The sequence below is a fragment of the Phragmites australis genome, chromosome 4 (assembly GCF_958298935.1).
Source record: "Phragmites australis chromosome 4, lpPhrAust1.1, whole genome shotgun sequence".
Classification (NCBI taxonomy): Eukaryota; Viridiplantae; Streptophyta; class Magnoliopsida; order Poales; family Poaceae; genus Phragmites; species Phragmites australis.
The window spans coordinates 44,039,111-44,052,848 of record NC_084924.1 but is presented as its reverse complement, the minus strand read 5'-3'; the positions used below and the strand labels follow the sequence as shown (position 1 = coordinate 44,052,848).

Genomic DNA, 13,738 nt, shown 5'->3' with positions numbered 1-13,738 from the left:
TGGAGATGACTGACACCGTCTCCATCTCTCACACACACTAGCTGCCTTCCTTTATAACTCAATTTATGGCGTATCATGCACTGCAAATGATTTGGACAAAGTTTTGAGTAGGACAGGTGAAATAGGACAGGAAAAGATGTCCTCTTCAGCTTCCTCTCAAGTCTCACCACTCACCAGCTGGCTGAGGTTGTTTCACGAGGTATTCTGAGCTGGTGGCGGCATGTGAACCGATCAGTTCCTGCTTTTCCCCTCTCTATTTTTATACTCACTTCAAGAAGGCAGCCTGTGCTTTTGGAGTGCAAGAACTCTGCTCGTTTGTATCTTAACCAAAGAAAGTACTAAGAAACATCTCCATTCCCCCCCTGTTTCTTAACCTGTATGATCAAGAATGACCGTGGATGACCTTGCACTGCATTTCTTTATCAACCTGGCCCATGCAGTCAAAAGCAAATTAGGGACAGGCATGAGGTGAGAGAGAGACATAACCTGGTAAATACTTTGTAGTGCCTTGTTGGGCTGTCTTGTGCCTGGCAGCCGGTAAAATTTTTTGGTTCAACATGGCAGGGCTCCTGGCTGGTACTGGTTGAATTTTATTCCCAGAGGTTGCTTCATGCAATGCAAGCCAGGAGCAGGTGTTGTCTAGTAGGAGTAACATACCTAACCTAGTCAGTGCCTTGACTGGTCAAAAACGCCTTGCCTTGACACTGGTTGCAGTAGTGATGAAAGCAAGCTGAGCTGCTTGGTATCAATTGTGATGTCAAGATAAGCCTGGGATTCCGACACAAGGTAACAGACTGACGGCCTATGCAGTAGCACATACAGTTCTTTGGTGTATCCGCTGACGTTACCATTTGGATTGCAACAGATGCCTGGTCAAAGTTAAATATGCTTATTCTTCTATTTTTTTAATACTAGTTGAGTGACAATACATTGCAATGGATACAAAATTTATACTGGTATATCCGTTGACGTTGCCATTTGGATTGCAACAGATGCCTGGTCAAAGTTAATTATGCTTCTTTTTCTATTTTTTTAATACTAGTTGAGTGACAGTACATTGCAATGGATACAAAATTTGTATAAGATAATATCGAGTATATGTATAGATATTACTTACATCAATGAATCTATGATGATTATCTGTGCTGCCGCATGGTAGATATGCTGTTTGTTTGTAATTGTTTTTATTTTCAGTATCTCTATGGATGAAGGATGACTTTGTACTGTATGCGTGTGCAAATTAAACTGTATAGTTGAATGCCCGGGTGTTAGAAAATAACCAATCACTCACCACCAATACTCACGCCATATGCTTATCAAATAATACTCACGCCATATACTTATCCAATAATACTCACACCATTATTTTGCGGTTTTTTTCAACACTTTGATCATGTATTAACACTCAAGGCTCACTCAAGATTGCGTCACTGCCATCTAAATGATGGAGAACAAGAATGTACATCAATAGCCACGGAGATGAAATGAATGCACTACTTACTGCTCAGTGCTTACAAAACAAATTTTATCAACAGTACATGACAAATAAAGATGGTGAATTCTTAGAGAATTCTTGGATAATAGACTCGAATATGACTATGTAGAATACATAATAAGATCTCTAGAATGCATCGACCTCTGTCAATCCACGATATATTGATCAACTTGCTAAAATATGCCGACCGCGTGTGAATGAGAAAAGATAGAAAACATAAAAGATCAAAGAGAAGCTATATTATCGTCACCTCAAATGTGATATAGTGTCATATCCGGTTTTTCAAAAGAATAACTAGGTGTATTTCACATGTATGTCAGGATCTGTTTCATCATACATGCGGTGACATCATCAGTGATAAACAGCTCTATATCGAACAAAACAACTTTATTAAAACAAATACCATGGTTTTTAAACCGCAGTGGAAGAACAAGAGGAAAATCCAACGAATGCTTCAGGGCATACCACAGGCAATCAACTGGGGCAACGCGACCTAGAATGTTCCGCCTTCATTGTAGTCTTTAGCTTCTTTGATCTTCGTGTAGCCTTCTCCGACTGAGCAGCATTTACTATTGAAAATAGCAAGTGTGAGTACATATCGTACTCCGCAAGTGTAGGAAAGTACGACATGAGAGCTTAAATCAATAAAAGGTTAGACACTAGTTTACTGCACTAAGTAACCTTAACCTATAACTCCCTGAATCAGGTATCCTATTTACTAAGTGTGAAGAAACAACTTAAACAAGAGGAACAGCTTATCGGATTCCATTCGACTACCAAAATTCATCAGATATTTCATATCTAGCTACCATAACTCACCAGGTAATCCCATTACCTGGTTTCCCGATAATCCATACCAAAATCCTGATCCCAACTAATCAAGAAGAAGTCCAAGCCCGATCTTGACTGTGAGCACGGCTGATCAATCAGTTTATACTCTGCAGAGTTTGCACACTTTACCTACGAGTCGTGATTCCCGTTTTGCTTTACACTTCCGGGGTATGAAGCCGGGGTCTCACTACAAGGCCTTTACAAAGCGCCTCCAAATCCATATACACCTACTAAGGTTTCACCGCTAACAGGTATTTCATCCATTGCAGAGGCTCCCTCTTGTGCCACTCAACTGTCCACTGGTGCGTACAGAATAAGGAGGACATCTAATTAATTGGTCAGATCATACCCATATAAGGCTCGTGGTTGCGCGGTTCAGCCGGGTTACAGACTTTAAGAACTGGCCCTTAGGACCCCAATACAGGAACATACACATTCCCATCGTGCAGCACAACACATGCACCTTCATACACCATCCACATACCAACCATCCTGTTAGGATCCCTATTACATGTTGCTAAGAAAGATTATCATACCCGATTCATGTTGCATAATCGTTAGTCAAGTTTAACTTCTAACCTAATTAGGACAGCGACTAGCATACCTACCATTTTCTTCCCATGACTCATCAACGACGACAAGGATATTCAGACAAAAACTAGTAAATCGTATTCATAGGTTTCTAATTTAGACAAGCATGCAATGAAGTATAAACAACTAACATAAATTCCTAAAAATAGGTGCAAGATGTTCAAGTACACTTGCCTTCTCCGAAGTGCTGCTCGGTGTTGTCAAAATCTTGATCTTAATATTCTCAAACGGCTCTGGGACAGGATCGTCTACACGCGAAGAGAACAAAACACTAATAGCAAGCGCAAAATGAAGCTAACACAACAAACAAAAGCGAAGGCAGGCTTGATTATAATTTTTGAAAGATTTAAGCGTAAGAATCACCCAAATCGGAGTTATAACGTGAAAGCTACGGCTAAATGAATTTTTAAATGGCTAGCAACGATGAAAACTATTTTTTTGGAATTAAACCTAATTTTTAAAAGGCTTAAATATTTATTTAAATTTTCTAGAAATAAAACTAATTTTATTTACAACAAACCACATTAAAAGCATTTATTTTACTAAAGAAAATATATTTAAAACATTATTTGAATTAATCTAGATTTTCTAAAACTATTTTCTAGCTAAAAACATTTATTCTTAATATTGAAACTATTTTTTTTGAATTAAACCGAATTAAACCCTATTAAAAAAATTATTTAAAACATAAACTATTCTCTGAAATTTTTCTATTAAAAGAAAACATATTTTCAGATTAAATCTATTTCGTGAATTATTTTTCTAAAGGAAATTCCGAGTTATTGCGTAAGGGCTGACGTCATTGCTAACCGGATTGCTGACTCGGCTCTGATCGGCTGATTGGACTGCAACGTCGGCCAAAATCGCCCACATGACGCGCTGACTTGGCTCACATAATCCCAATCATCAAAGGGGACACATGGCGCAATCTAATTGGCCCGCGAAAGGGTACGGTTGGATCTAATCGTGGCCATCTACACGAGATTGAACGATTGAGGCCAGGCCTACCTCTTCTCCGGCGTGAGGGCGACAGCGGCAAGCTCGAGCGACGGCGGAGGACGGTCAGAGGCAACGGGAATGGCACGACGTAGCTCGAACATCGATGGTGAGCGACGGAAAAGCACCAGGGATCGACGATGAACTCGTTTGATGGGTTGCAGCGCGTCAGGGAAGCTCGAGGAGGCTCGGCGACGACGCTCAGGCTCGGCGGAGGTTTGGTGGTCACAGGAGCTCGACTGCGGCGACAGAACTCGATGGAGATCGGTCGGGTACGTCGACGTGCAGATGACGAACACAGGCAAAGGCTCGGGCGGCGTTGGGGAAGGCTGTAGTAGCTCGACGACGGTGACAGGGTGCGACGGAGCTTCGACGACAACGCAAGCACTCTCGGGTAGGAAACTCGACGGGATGTGAGGCTTTGGGTGCGATGGAGTACAAGGAATCGTGGCCAGGGATTCTGTTTGCGTTTTATAGTCGCGGGCGTGGCAACGGTTGCGGGATTTGCGGTGGGGGTGGAGACGAGGGCGCCGGCGATTTCAAACGGGTTGTTGCAGTGCTGCGCTGAGCGTGGGAGCAGTTGCGGAGACGGGTGTCACATGTAGCAACCCATCCAATGGCAACCAGGTTCCCGCCATCGATTTTTATAGCCATTCCTCACATGGAAAAGAAAAAACCTTTGTTAGAGAAGAATTCATGCCAAGGTACATCTCTCTACTTTCTTGTCATTGTCTGCAAAGCTTATCTCTCCAGTGGCTGCGGAACTTATTCTTAACATAGATCAATTATTAAACTTGTTGTTGCATATGGTGTCAAAACATAAGTATGATAGTTGTAAGCTCACCAGTGTGAAGCAAAAGGAGATAACCAACTGTAAAATAAGTGGTTGTGCCTACAAGAGCAATGTGCACTAAAATTAATTTGATAACTACCACAGTTTTGAAAATTTCCAGAGCTTCTAGAATTATCGTTTTTGTTTCCTACCCACTAAATCTTTATAATAAAAAAATATAATGGTTTGAGCAGCTGAATCTTAACTGATAAAAGTAATTCTCATTTAACAAGGCACATATAGTCTGCATCTTTGTATCTGATAATGAAACACTGATAATAAGATGTAGTTAAATGTCTAAAAAACGTGATTACAATGTGCTAAAGACAAAAGAATTTTACAAGATTCAAGGCAGCACCAATGAACAACACATTAAGGTCCCCAAATTCAGATTAATGTAACCAATGTGCCTTACGCAAATCAGTTTTATGCAAGGCAGCACTGAAATTTCAGCAATCATGTAGAGGGCAGAAGGATACAAACAAAAGCTCTGGACCATCAAAATTTAACCAAACACAGAATCTGGACCAGCACAACTAAGCACAGTTTGTGCACAAAACAATGTCCCTATCAGTCCTAACCCACTGGGACAACACATAAAAATCTCATGTACTGGTCCAATTTTTAAGTCAAGATACTTGCACAACCGATATAATTTGCACTAACTAAATGATTTCTTCATTTAAATCCATATGTGTGGACGCTCTTTACTTTTATTGTATTGTCTCTCCTGCAAAGTAACAACATCTAGCACTGCTAGTTTCAACAAATAGGGGATACACATGAGTATCAATGGAAGTTAGAACCAACATCAGACAACACGGTTAAGAAACCATAAATCAAAATTAATAGAAAAATGATAGGAATAATGTTCAACCCAAACCACAAAGCAGCTCTTCAGTATTATCAAGGCTGGTTGTCTGCTGGAGAGTTGGTGGTAAGGTTGTCATAAAGCACATTTCGTAAGGATAAAAAATTTACTGAATTATTCAGTATCTCCAACCATTCAACTTCGGCAGAACTCATCAAAAGTAAATATAGCAACTCGTTACTATCAAACTGAGTAAATGTGTTGTGACGATAAATACTACTAGTTTCCAGATAAGCTAATACAACAGGAAGTAAACTAAAAAAAGGTAGACTACATCATCTGAAATTAATAACAGTTATGCTTAGCTCACCAATCAAATTGCTCGCAAACCTCCATCATTTGAAATTAAGGGAAAACATTGGGCACCAACCCATAAAGTTTTAGCTATGTGCAGCTCATTACTTTGAGTACTACCTACTCCATATCCAAATTGATCAAACCAAGTAGGCCCTCTACGCTCAAACCACAAATTCGCAGAAATTACAAAAGCTTGATGGTATCTCCGAACCCTAATTTCTTGCAGAAAACCAATGTAATGCTGAATCCACAGAGGTAGACAACTTCCAGCACACTTCACACCTAAAGCCTCCTCCCCAGACACACCAACAGCCTCAAAAATGCTCCCACACAATCCCAACCGGTCGACCTTACAATTTCTAGCTCCAAACAAAACAATTTCCATGCTCCCAACAAGCAGTTACCGTAAAAAAAACGGGTAGGCGAACTTAATGATGATAGCAGATTTCGGATGTGGGGACCTGGAAGCAGATTTTTATGATGTCAGGGGGAGGGTGACGATGCGGGAGATGCCACTAGAGATGGCACCCGCGAGCGCGCCCACTAGCGCCTATTCTCACGCAAGTTTACCTGTGGAGGAGTCGGCGAGTGTCCCAAGATGGAGGAGCAACGAGGCGGAGTCGCGTCGCGTTCGTGAGGACGACGGCGCTGAACAGCGGGCACTGCGCGGGGCCGGGCTCGGCTTGGCCTCTTCCCTGACTCTAGAAATTTCCAGAAAATGCAAATGAATTAGGGATTCGAGGAGAGAAGCAGCGAAAAGGAAGAGGCGCTTGCCTTCGTTGGGCGTGAAGAAACGAGGGATGAAGGGGAGTCCGAGCGGAGGCCGCACTGAACGGGAGGATCTGTGCGGAGGCAGCGCCGACGGGGTGGAGCTTGAGCAGAGGCAGGGCCAACAGAGGATGGCGAGGCCAGTGAAGAGGTGGCGGGTGTGAGGATACCGGTGGTGAGGAGGCGGCGGGTGAAAATGGAGGCGGTGGGGCGAGCGGAGAGGAGGCAGGCAACCTTGGAGATCTCGGTGGCGGCGTGGAAAGGAAGGAGGCGGCGATGACAGGCGAGCGAGCGATGGGGACGTGCGGGCGCTAGAGATGCGAACGTGCGGCGCGAAGATGCGGGCGGGGAGGTGCGCGGAAAATGCGGGAGCGGAACGCGATGAGGCGGAACCCGGAACGCGATGACGTCATTTTTAAGTAGTACAGAAAAAAGCATGCGGCCTGCAGGAATTTTCAAGGAGCAGAATATTTACAAGGCTCGTGCCTGATGCTCTTATGAGATCTTGGAAGGCATTTTCTTGGCAAATCAGATGCATTGGAGGTTACATAATGGCACATTCTGGTGAAACTTCTGACTGAAATAGAAATTGGCAGGCGTAGCAAAAATGGTAAGTGTCCACAGAAGCACATTCTGGTAATAATCAGAGCATAATCACATGGGAGAAGAATGAGATTCATTGTAGTTTGCCAATAAATAAAATTCAGTAATTTCATTGCAAGCAACTTCTGCTACACCTCCAGAGTGTCCACAAAAAAAACATCAGGATGGTACAAAGAACCTTACACAAGTCAATCTAAACACCTGTCATAGCTGTAGCATCAAACAGATGTCTGCTATACTTCAGGTTCGTGCAAACTTATCGGAGGCATATGCAATTCCAACTTCCAACGTTCCAAGATAAAAACATCAGGAAAACTAGAAAGAACAGGTAGAGATAAAAAGATTCACCTAAACAGAAGCATTTCTAAGAATCAAGCCCACAACCTTGGCTCACACTCTAAAATCAAAAGCAAGATAAAAAGAGCAAAGATTCACCTAAACAGAAGCATTATGGTAGAAAGATAACTATTCTATATGTGAATGGCAAAGCACAAATCTGCACTGGCATGATCAGACTGTAGCCCTGTCCAGCTTCAGTTTCTGACTGAAATTAGTTGTAGTTTCCTACCTAGAACCAACGGGGATCAGCTTCACCATTGCAGCGATAGGCATGCCTATGAAACCGATGAAAATGCAGGTGATCCACTGTTTGAATGTGAGAGGTGTAGTGTTTGCAAAATCTCCCAGAAATTGTATTATGATGAACTGGAAGATGACGGTGCTACTGAGGACGGTGATGAACACATTGTTGTTTAGAATGCCTTGGAATACATTTATCCTCTCCATCTCTCTCGAGCTCACCTCATTGAACACCTGCACAGCAAAGAAAAACAATAGTTCAGAAATAAATGGCATCGTTAGAGAAAGAAACAGATACAAGCACAAATGTAGCCTGAAGAATCATTCAAGCATCAAAATGGATGCTGCGAGCACTTGGAAATTACCTGGCAGAACACAAAGCAATTGAAGATGAGTGTGTTCAAGACTAGATCCGAATTGTCACCCTCTATTCCAAATAGCCACTTCCCTTCGGTCTGTAGATACCAAATTACAATGAACTGATAGATGGCCTGTCCCAGGATGTTCCTCCACATAATGTTACTGATAAAATTTCCTTTCCTTCCAACAGGAGCTCTCTTCATCAGTTCACTGTTTGGAGGTTCTGTGGCCAATGCCAATGCTCCTAGTGTATCCATGATCATGTTGACCCAGAGCAATTGCACAGCAGTAAGAGGGGCACTCCCTGAATTAACATATACAAGAATAGTGAGAAGCTACGAAGATGAAAACTAGGAAGTTCACAATTGAGCTAATTCTAAATACTTTAGCAACTCTTAAATGGAAGGTTTATGTTACAATTTACATTAGGCGAAGTAATCTATAGAAATAGTTATAGTTAGAATATGGTAAAGGGATAATTAGAAAGATAAGTATTTAACGGAAAGGTAATGTCGCAAATAAATAAATATATACAGAATTTCAGATGTACCTGTCAAGCAAGCTGAGGAGAAGTTTACAACGAGAGCAACAACATTGACTGTCAGCTGAAACTGCACAAACTTCTGAATGTTGATGTACACTGACCGACCCCATTTTGCAACGGTGACAATAGTGGAGAAGTTATCATCAAGAATAATAACATCGGCACTTTCTTTTGCCACCTTCAAGATGTTAACATGAGTCAAGATGGGGATAAATAATGAATTAACTTGAGAGATCACGTAATTGATTGCGCTAATCATCTATATCAAGTGCTCATAGATGTTGCAGTGGTATATAAAAGAAAGAAAGAGCAAAAATTGCACTGACAAATATAGCTAGCAATTACATTCCTAAATGCTTGATATCACTATAGTTAGCTAACTAACCGATATCAGTAATATTGTGGTTGTTGAATGGACATGGCTTATTATTTTTCCAATGCTAGGGAAATATTAAAATTACCTCAGTTCCAGCAATACCCATTGCAAGCCCAATATCAGCCTCATGAAGCGCAGGTGCATCATTTGTCCCGTCGCCAGTCACAGCAACCACTTCACCAAGTGTAGTCCGCAGATGCTTCACAAGGGTGTGCTTATCCAGCGGAGAAGATCTCGCCATTACCTGATGAACGAAACCAGATAAAATTGGACTATGAATCACATAAAAGATAGCCAAGGTGTCAAGGTGAGTACTAAAAGCCACAAACTTACCTGTATGTTTGGTATCAATTCACTAAGTTCTGCTGCACTCTTGGTTCTGAACTCCGGGCCTTCGATGGCAATGCCACCTTCAGTTAAAATACCGCATTCCCGGGCGATTGCCTTTGCAGTGTTGATGTTGTCACCTGTGACCATCCTGACGGTAATACCTGCCGACCTGCAGATGGCAACTGATTCCTTCACGCCAGGCCGGACGGGGTCTTTGATCCCCACAATGCCAATGCAGGTGTACCCATCCACCGGAATCTGATCATTGGCTGAGAACCCATCCTGAACATCCATGTAGGCAAGACATAGCGTGCGAAGTGCCTCGTTCGCAAAGCTATCGATGGTGGCCTTCAAATGATCAATGGTCGCATCATCTAGAGGGACGACATTGCCTTCCTCATTCAGGTACTTGTCGCAAGATGCCAGTATGATCTCTGATGCACCTTTGCAGTGTGCTCGCAGTGCACCACCTGGGAGCTGGATGACCACACCCATCCGCTTCTTCGCCGAGTTGAACGGCTCCACCTTGACAAGGGTGCTCACTTTGCGCACCGCCGAAAAGTCCCCACCTAGTGATAGGCCGAACTCTAGAATGGCTGTCTCAGTTGGTGTGCCTAGTATTTCACGCTTGCCATCCTGGTTCAAGACAACATCGCCGCCCGTGTTGTTAAATATGGACTGCGAGAGCATCGTCATGACAGAGGCCGGCAGCTCGGAGAACAGGCTCTTGGTATCTGAAGCACCATCCACTTCCTTGATCATGCCGCAGATGCAAGCCTTGACGACGGTCATGTGGTTCGTCGTAAGCGTGCCGGTCTTGTCGCTGCAGATGGAGGTAGCAGATCCCATGGTCTCGCAAGCCGCAAGGTGCCGGACGAGCGCCTTGTCGTTCATCATTTTCTTCATGGCAAACGCAAGGCTCAGTGTCACGGCGAGCGGCAATCCTTCAGGGACCGCCACAACGACAATGGTCACGGCAATGGCGAAGAACTCGAGCAGTGCCAATGCGTCATCTCCAGTCCAGCTCAGGTACGTGCCGTCCATGATCTTGCGCCGGAACAGGCTTTCGGTGAGCACCGCGAACGTGACAACTGCAAAGATGAGGCCTATCTTACCAATGATGGTGGCCACGCCGTTCAGCTTGACCTGCAATGGCGTCTCGTCGTCACCACCTTCGCTGAGAGTGGCCATCAGCTTGCCCCACTGAGTCCTCATGCCGACCGTCGTGACGAGCATCTTGCAAGAACCGTCTTGCACCTTAGTCCCCGAAAGGAGGAATGGGTTTTCGGCATTGACGGCAACAGGCTCGCTCTCTCCGGTCAAGCTTGACTCGTTAATCAGCAGGGAGAAGCCCGACAAGAACAACCCGTCAGCCGGCACCTGATCACCAATGGAGAGATGGACAATGTCGCCGGCGAGAAGATCATATATCGAGAGCTTCTGCCTGTACCCGCTCCGGGTGACCTGCACCGTGATCTTCTTCTTCTCCTTGTCAAGGTCCTTGAACTGCAGGGACTGGCGGTAGTCGCTCGTCGCGGTGACGAACACGACCAGAAGGATGCTGGCCACAATGCCAAGCCCGTCGTGCGCGCCCTTGGGCCACCCCTCGGTGGCAACGCCGACGATGAGCGAGACGAACGCGCACGCGGCAAGGATCGTGAGCGTCATGTCCTGGAGCGCCTCCCAGACGAAGACCCAGAAGCCGCGAGACTCCGCCTCGGCAAACTTGTTGACGCCGAACAGCTCCTGCCGGGTCGCCAGCTTGTCCTCGGACGTGGCAAGGCCGTCAGACTCCGATGTGGACAGCTTCGACGCGAGGCCCTCGACGCCGCCATGTGATTTCAGCTTCTTAAGGTCATGGCCCTCGACGATCGAGCTCAGCTCCTCGGCGCAGATGCCGAAGCCCGCCGCCTTGACGTCAGTAGGGACGGTGTACTCGCTCTGGGGAGTAAGGCCTGAAGAATTGTGGTGCTGATAAGATTGTGGCAACAAAACGAGAGAAGATTGTTGAACCTAGGATGCTCCGGTGGGGTGGCATACCTTGGATGAACTGAAGTGCAGCCTTTGAAACAAGCACCGCAACACGCAGCTTCTCCTGAAATAAGTAAAAATGCAGTAATTGTAAGTCTCAAGAAGCACTAGTTTTGTTCTCAGTTTGCTTACAGATCAAAATTGCAAAAAAAAAAAAAAAGGCTAAAGATAACAAAAGGTTGATTTGGAGAAAATATCCTCCAAACGTACAATTGCAGTCCTGAAGATAAACAAGCTGATATGAAGTGCTACAATGCAAGACTCATGGTAAACTCGTATTGTTGTTTGTAAAAAAAATGTATACTTTTTTGCTGGATATCCACTCTACGTACTCCTGTTTGTTTTAACCAGAAGACATACTAAGACCAGCAGACTGCCAGAAATTTATCGAGGCTAGAGTCTTGTCTACAACTCTACATTCATTTGATAAGTTGCTCTACTGAATCGACCAGTTCACAAATGTGCCAAAGATGGCGTAAATCTAGCCATCTAGATATCTACTATAAGTACTCCTGTTTGTTACCAGAAGTCATACTATTATACTAAGATCAGCAGACAACCAGTGATTGATCAAGGCTCTAGTCTTGTAAATTTGTTTGATAAATTGCTCTACTGAATCCACCAGTTCACAAATGTGGTAATAGGGTATGTTTGCAAAAAAATAAAGAAGTATATACTAACAAAAGCACCTTTTATGAACAATCTACCAACAACTTTTTGTGTGTGTGATCTTCATAGTTTCACCTATATTAGCAGAAAAAAAAAACAAGCACCTATCTGAAAAGCGTGAATTTAAAAAAGAACCGGTACGAATTCTCTAATGACATTCCAAAGTTCCAAAGATACCCGAAAATGTAAGATTGGACGCTCTCTAGGGAGTATTACAATATGCATAAATTCCAAAACTTTCACAAAGCAAGTTTGGTGTCACATAGTTGCCAAAAGAGTTCAGTAAAAAATGATGTACACATCTAATTTTGGTTCGTGACCAGTACTTTGCAATTGACATATTCCAGAAATCAGAGAGATATAGTGTCACATTCACTGATAAATAAAGTGGTAAAAAACCAGATCAGTGCTTTTAATTTTTCAATTGCAGCTTAAAGGTCTCCTTCAAAGTCCAAGGAAAACGTGATGATTGATGATCCGATGAGGATTTTATACTTGATGTTTTGATGTGTTGTCTACACTTTTCCATTTGCAATCCGCACATATTATCCTCTCTAAAAGCAATATTTCCTTCTTAACTCCATATTGCATTCGATTATATTTTGAAACTGTGAGCAATGTCTTATACCATTTGCAGATTATGTGGGAAAGATCTCCTATCGGATTCATTCTGAAGTCAGACTTTTTCTTATTTCTTGCCAAGTTCCATGTTTCTGTTTTGACTGAAATCTCGTCACCTATTTTGAACAAATCAACCATACCTTTTGACCGACTCTGGTATCTAATCGCCACCTGTTTTGAACAAATCAATCATACCTTTTGACCGACTCTATTATCTAATTTTACAAAATTTAGCACGCTCGTTTACTTTTCAGTTCTAACATAACGAAATCTTAGGTATCAGAAAACAAGAAATTCTAGAATTTAGCTAAGAAAACGCTAACATTAGCATGTATGCCGAGACGAGACACAACATTCAATTTGCAGGCCAGGAACAAGAAACGCTGCGGAAACAGGGGAAACGGACGGAGCAGAGATCAGGGGAGGGGGCAGAGCATGGCACGCACATGGTTGGTTCGCTTCATGGCGGCGGCCTCGGACCGCTTGACGAGATTGGCGGTGAAGCGGAAGCGGCGCTTGGGGTTCTTGACGACGCCGACGACCTTGCGCCATCGCCCCAGCGCCTCGTCCGACGAGTGCTTCGCCTTGACGCCCCCAAAGTTCTCGTTCAGGTAGCTCTCCATCGCTGCCGGGTTCGAGTAGCTCGACTCGATTCCACCCACCAGCACTGCCGGTTATAAACCCACGCGGCCCGGACGCGTTCAGCCGCGTGGGGCCGGGCCGTTGACGCGCAGAGACGTGACGGCGACTCCGAACATGCGCGCGCACATTGCCGGCGCGTTCATGGAAGTTCCTCCGCGCGCGCTTGGAGGCGGGGCGGAGAGGGGCCGGTGTCAGGAAGACGTGCGGTGGTTCTCTCCGGATCTGGACCGGGGAGAGGACGGAAAGGACGCGTGAAGAAGTAGAGCAATGGGAGGGAAAGCTTCTCCCGATCCCGCCGTGGC

At 44.2% G+C, this 13,738-nt stretch overlaps 2 protein-coding genes across 4 annotated transcripts; both read right to left on the bottom strand.

Moving 5' to 3' along the window:
• Nucleotides 1–1,712: 1,712 nt before the first annotated feature.
• Nucleotides 1,713–7,199, bottom strand: LOC133916700 (protein transport protein sec31-like). 3 transcript variants are annotated; one of them, XM_062360493.1, is made up of 3 exons: nt 6,688–7,199; nt 6,484–6,614; nt 1,713–2,064 (listed from the first exon to the last, which is right to left on the bottom strand). In XM_062360493.1, exons 1-3 carry the CDS (start codon nt 7,117–7,119, stop codon nt 1,989–1,991), a joined length of 639 nt encoding a protein of 212 aa, XP_062216477.1. In that variant the 5' UTR covers nt 7,120–7,199; the 3' UTR covers nt 1,713–1,988. The 3 variants fall into 3 exon arrangements, with proteins under 3 accessions (XP_062216477.1, XP_062216478.1, XP_062216479.1); XM_062360494.1 differs by having other exon boundaries at nt 6,484–6,608; XM_062360495.1 differs by lacking the exon at nt 1,713–2,064 and adding an exon at nt 5,535–6,374.
• Nucleotides 7,200–7,340: 141 nt separating this feature from the next.
• LOC133916699 (calcium-transporting ATPase 10, plasma membrane-type-like) lies at nt 7,341–13,736 on the bottom strand. Its single transcript, XM_062360492.1, has 7 exons — nt 13,241–13,736; nt 11,514–11,568; nt 9,477–11,428; nt 9,229–9,387; nt 8,774–8,945; nt 8,229–8,527; nt 7,341–8,097 (listed from the first exon to the last, which is right to left on the bottom strand). Exons 1-7 carry the CDS (start codon nt 13,415–13,417, stop codon nt 7,849–7,851), a joined length of 3,063 nt encoding a protein of 1,020 aa, XP_062216476.1. The 5' UTR covers nt 13,418–13,736; the 3' UTR covers nt 7,341–7,848.
• Nucleotides 13,737–13,738: the final 2 nt, after the last annotated feature.

What these genes read in the sequence shown, in the direction of transcription:
- LOC133916700 (XM_062360493.1), bottom strand. Translation starts at nt 7,119, where the DNA reads ATGCTTTTTTCTGTACTACTTAAAAATGACGTCATCGCGTTCCGGGTT. An exon ending in TTTCTTCACGCCCAACGAAG is followed by an intron (nt 6,615 to 6,687) that starts GCAAGCGCCTCT and finishes GGAAATTTCTAG; the next exon opens with AGTCAGGGAAGAGGCCAAGC. An exon ending in ACTCGCCGACTCCTCCACAG is followed by an intron (nt 2,065 to 6,483) that starts GTAAACTTGCGT and finishes TATTTTCAATAG; the next exon opens with TAAATGCTGCTCAGTCGGAG.
- LOC133916699 (XM_062360492.1), bottom strand. Translation starts at nt 13,417, where the DNA reads ATGGAGAGCTACCTGAACGAGAACTTTGGGGGCGTCAAGGCGAAGCAC. An exon ending in AATTGATACCAAACATACAG is followed by an intron (nt 9,388 to 9,476) that starts GTAAGTTTGTGG and finishes TTCGTTCATCAG; the next exon opens with GTAATGGCGAGATCTTCTCC. An exon ending in CTCCTCAGCTTGCTTGACAG is followed by an intron (nt 8,528 to 8,773) that starts GTACATCTGAAA and finishes ATGTTAATTCAG; the next exon opens with GGAGTGCCCCTCTTACTGCT.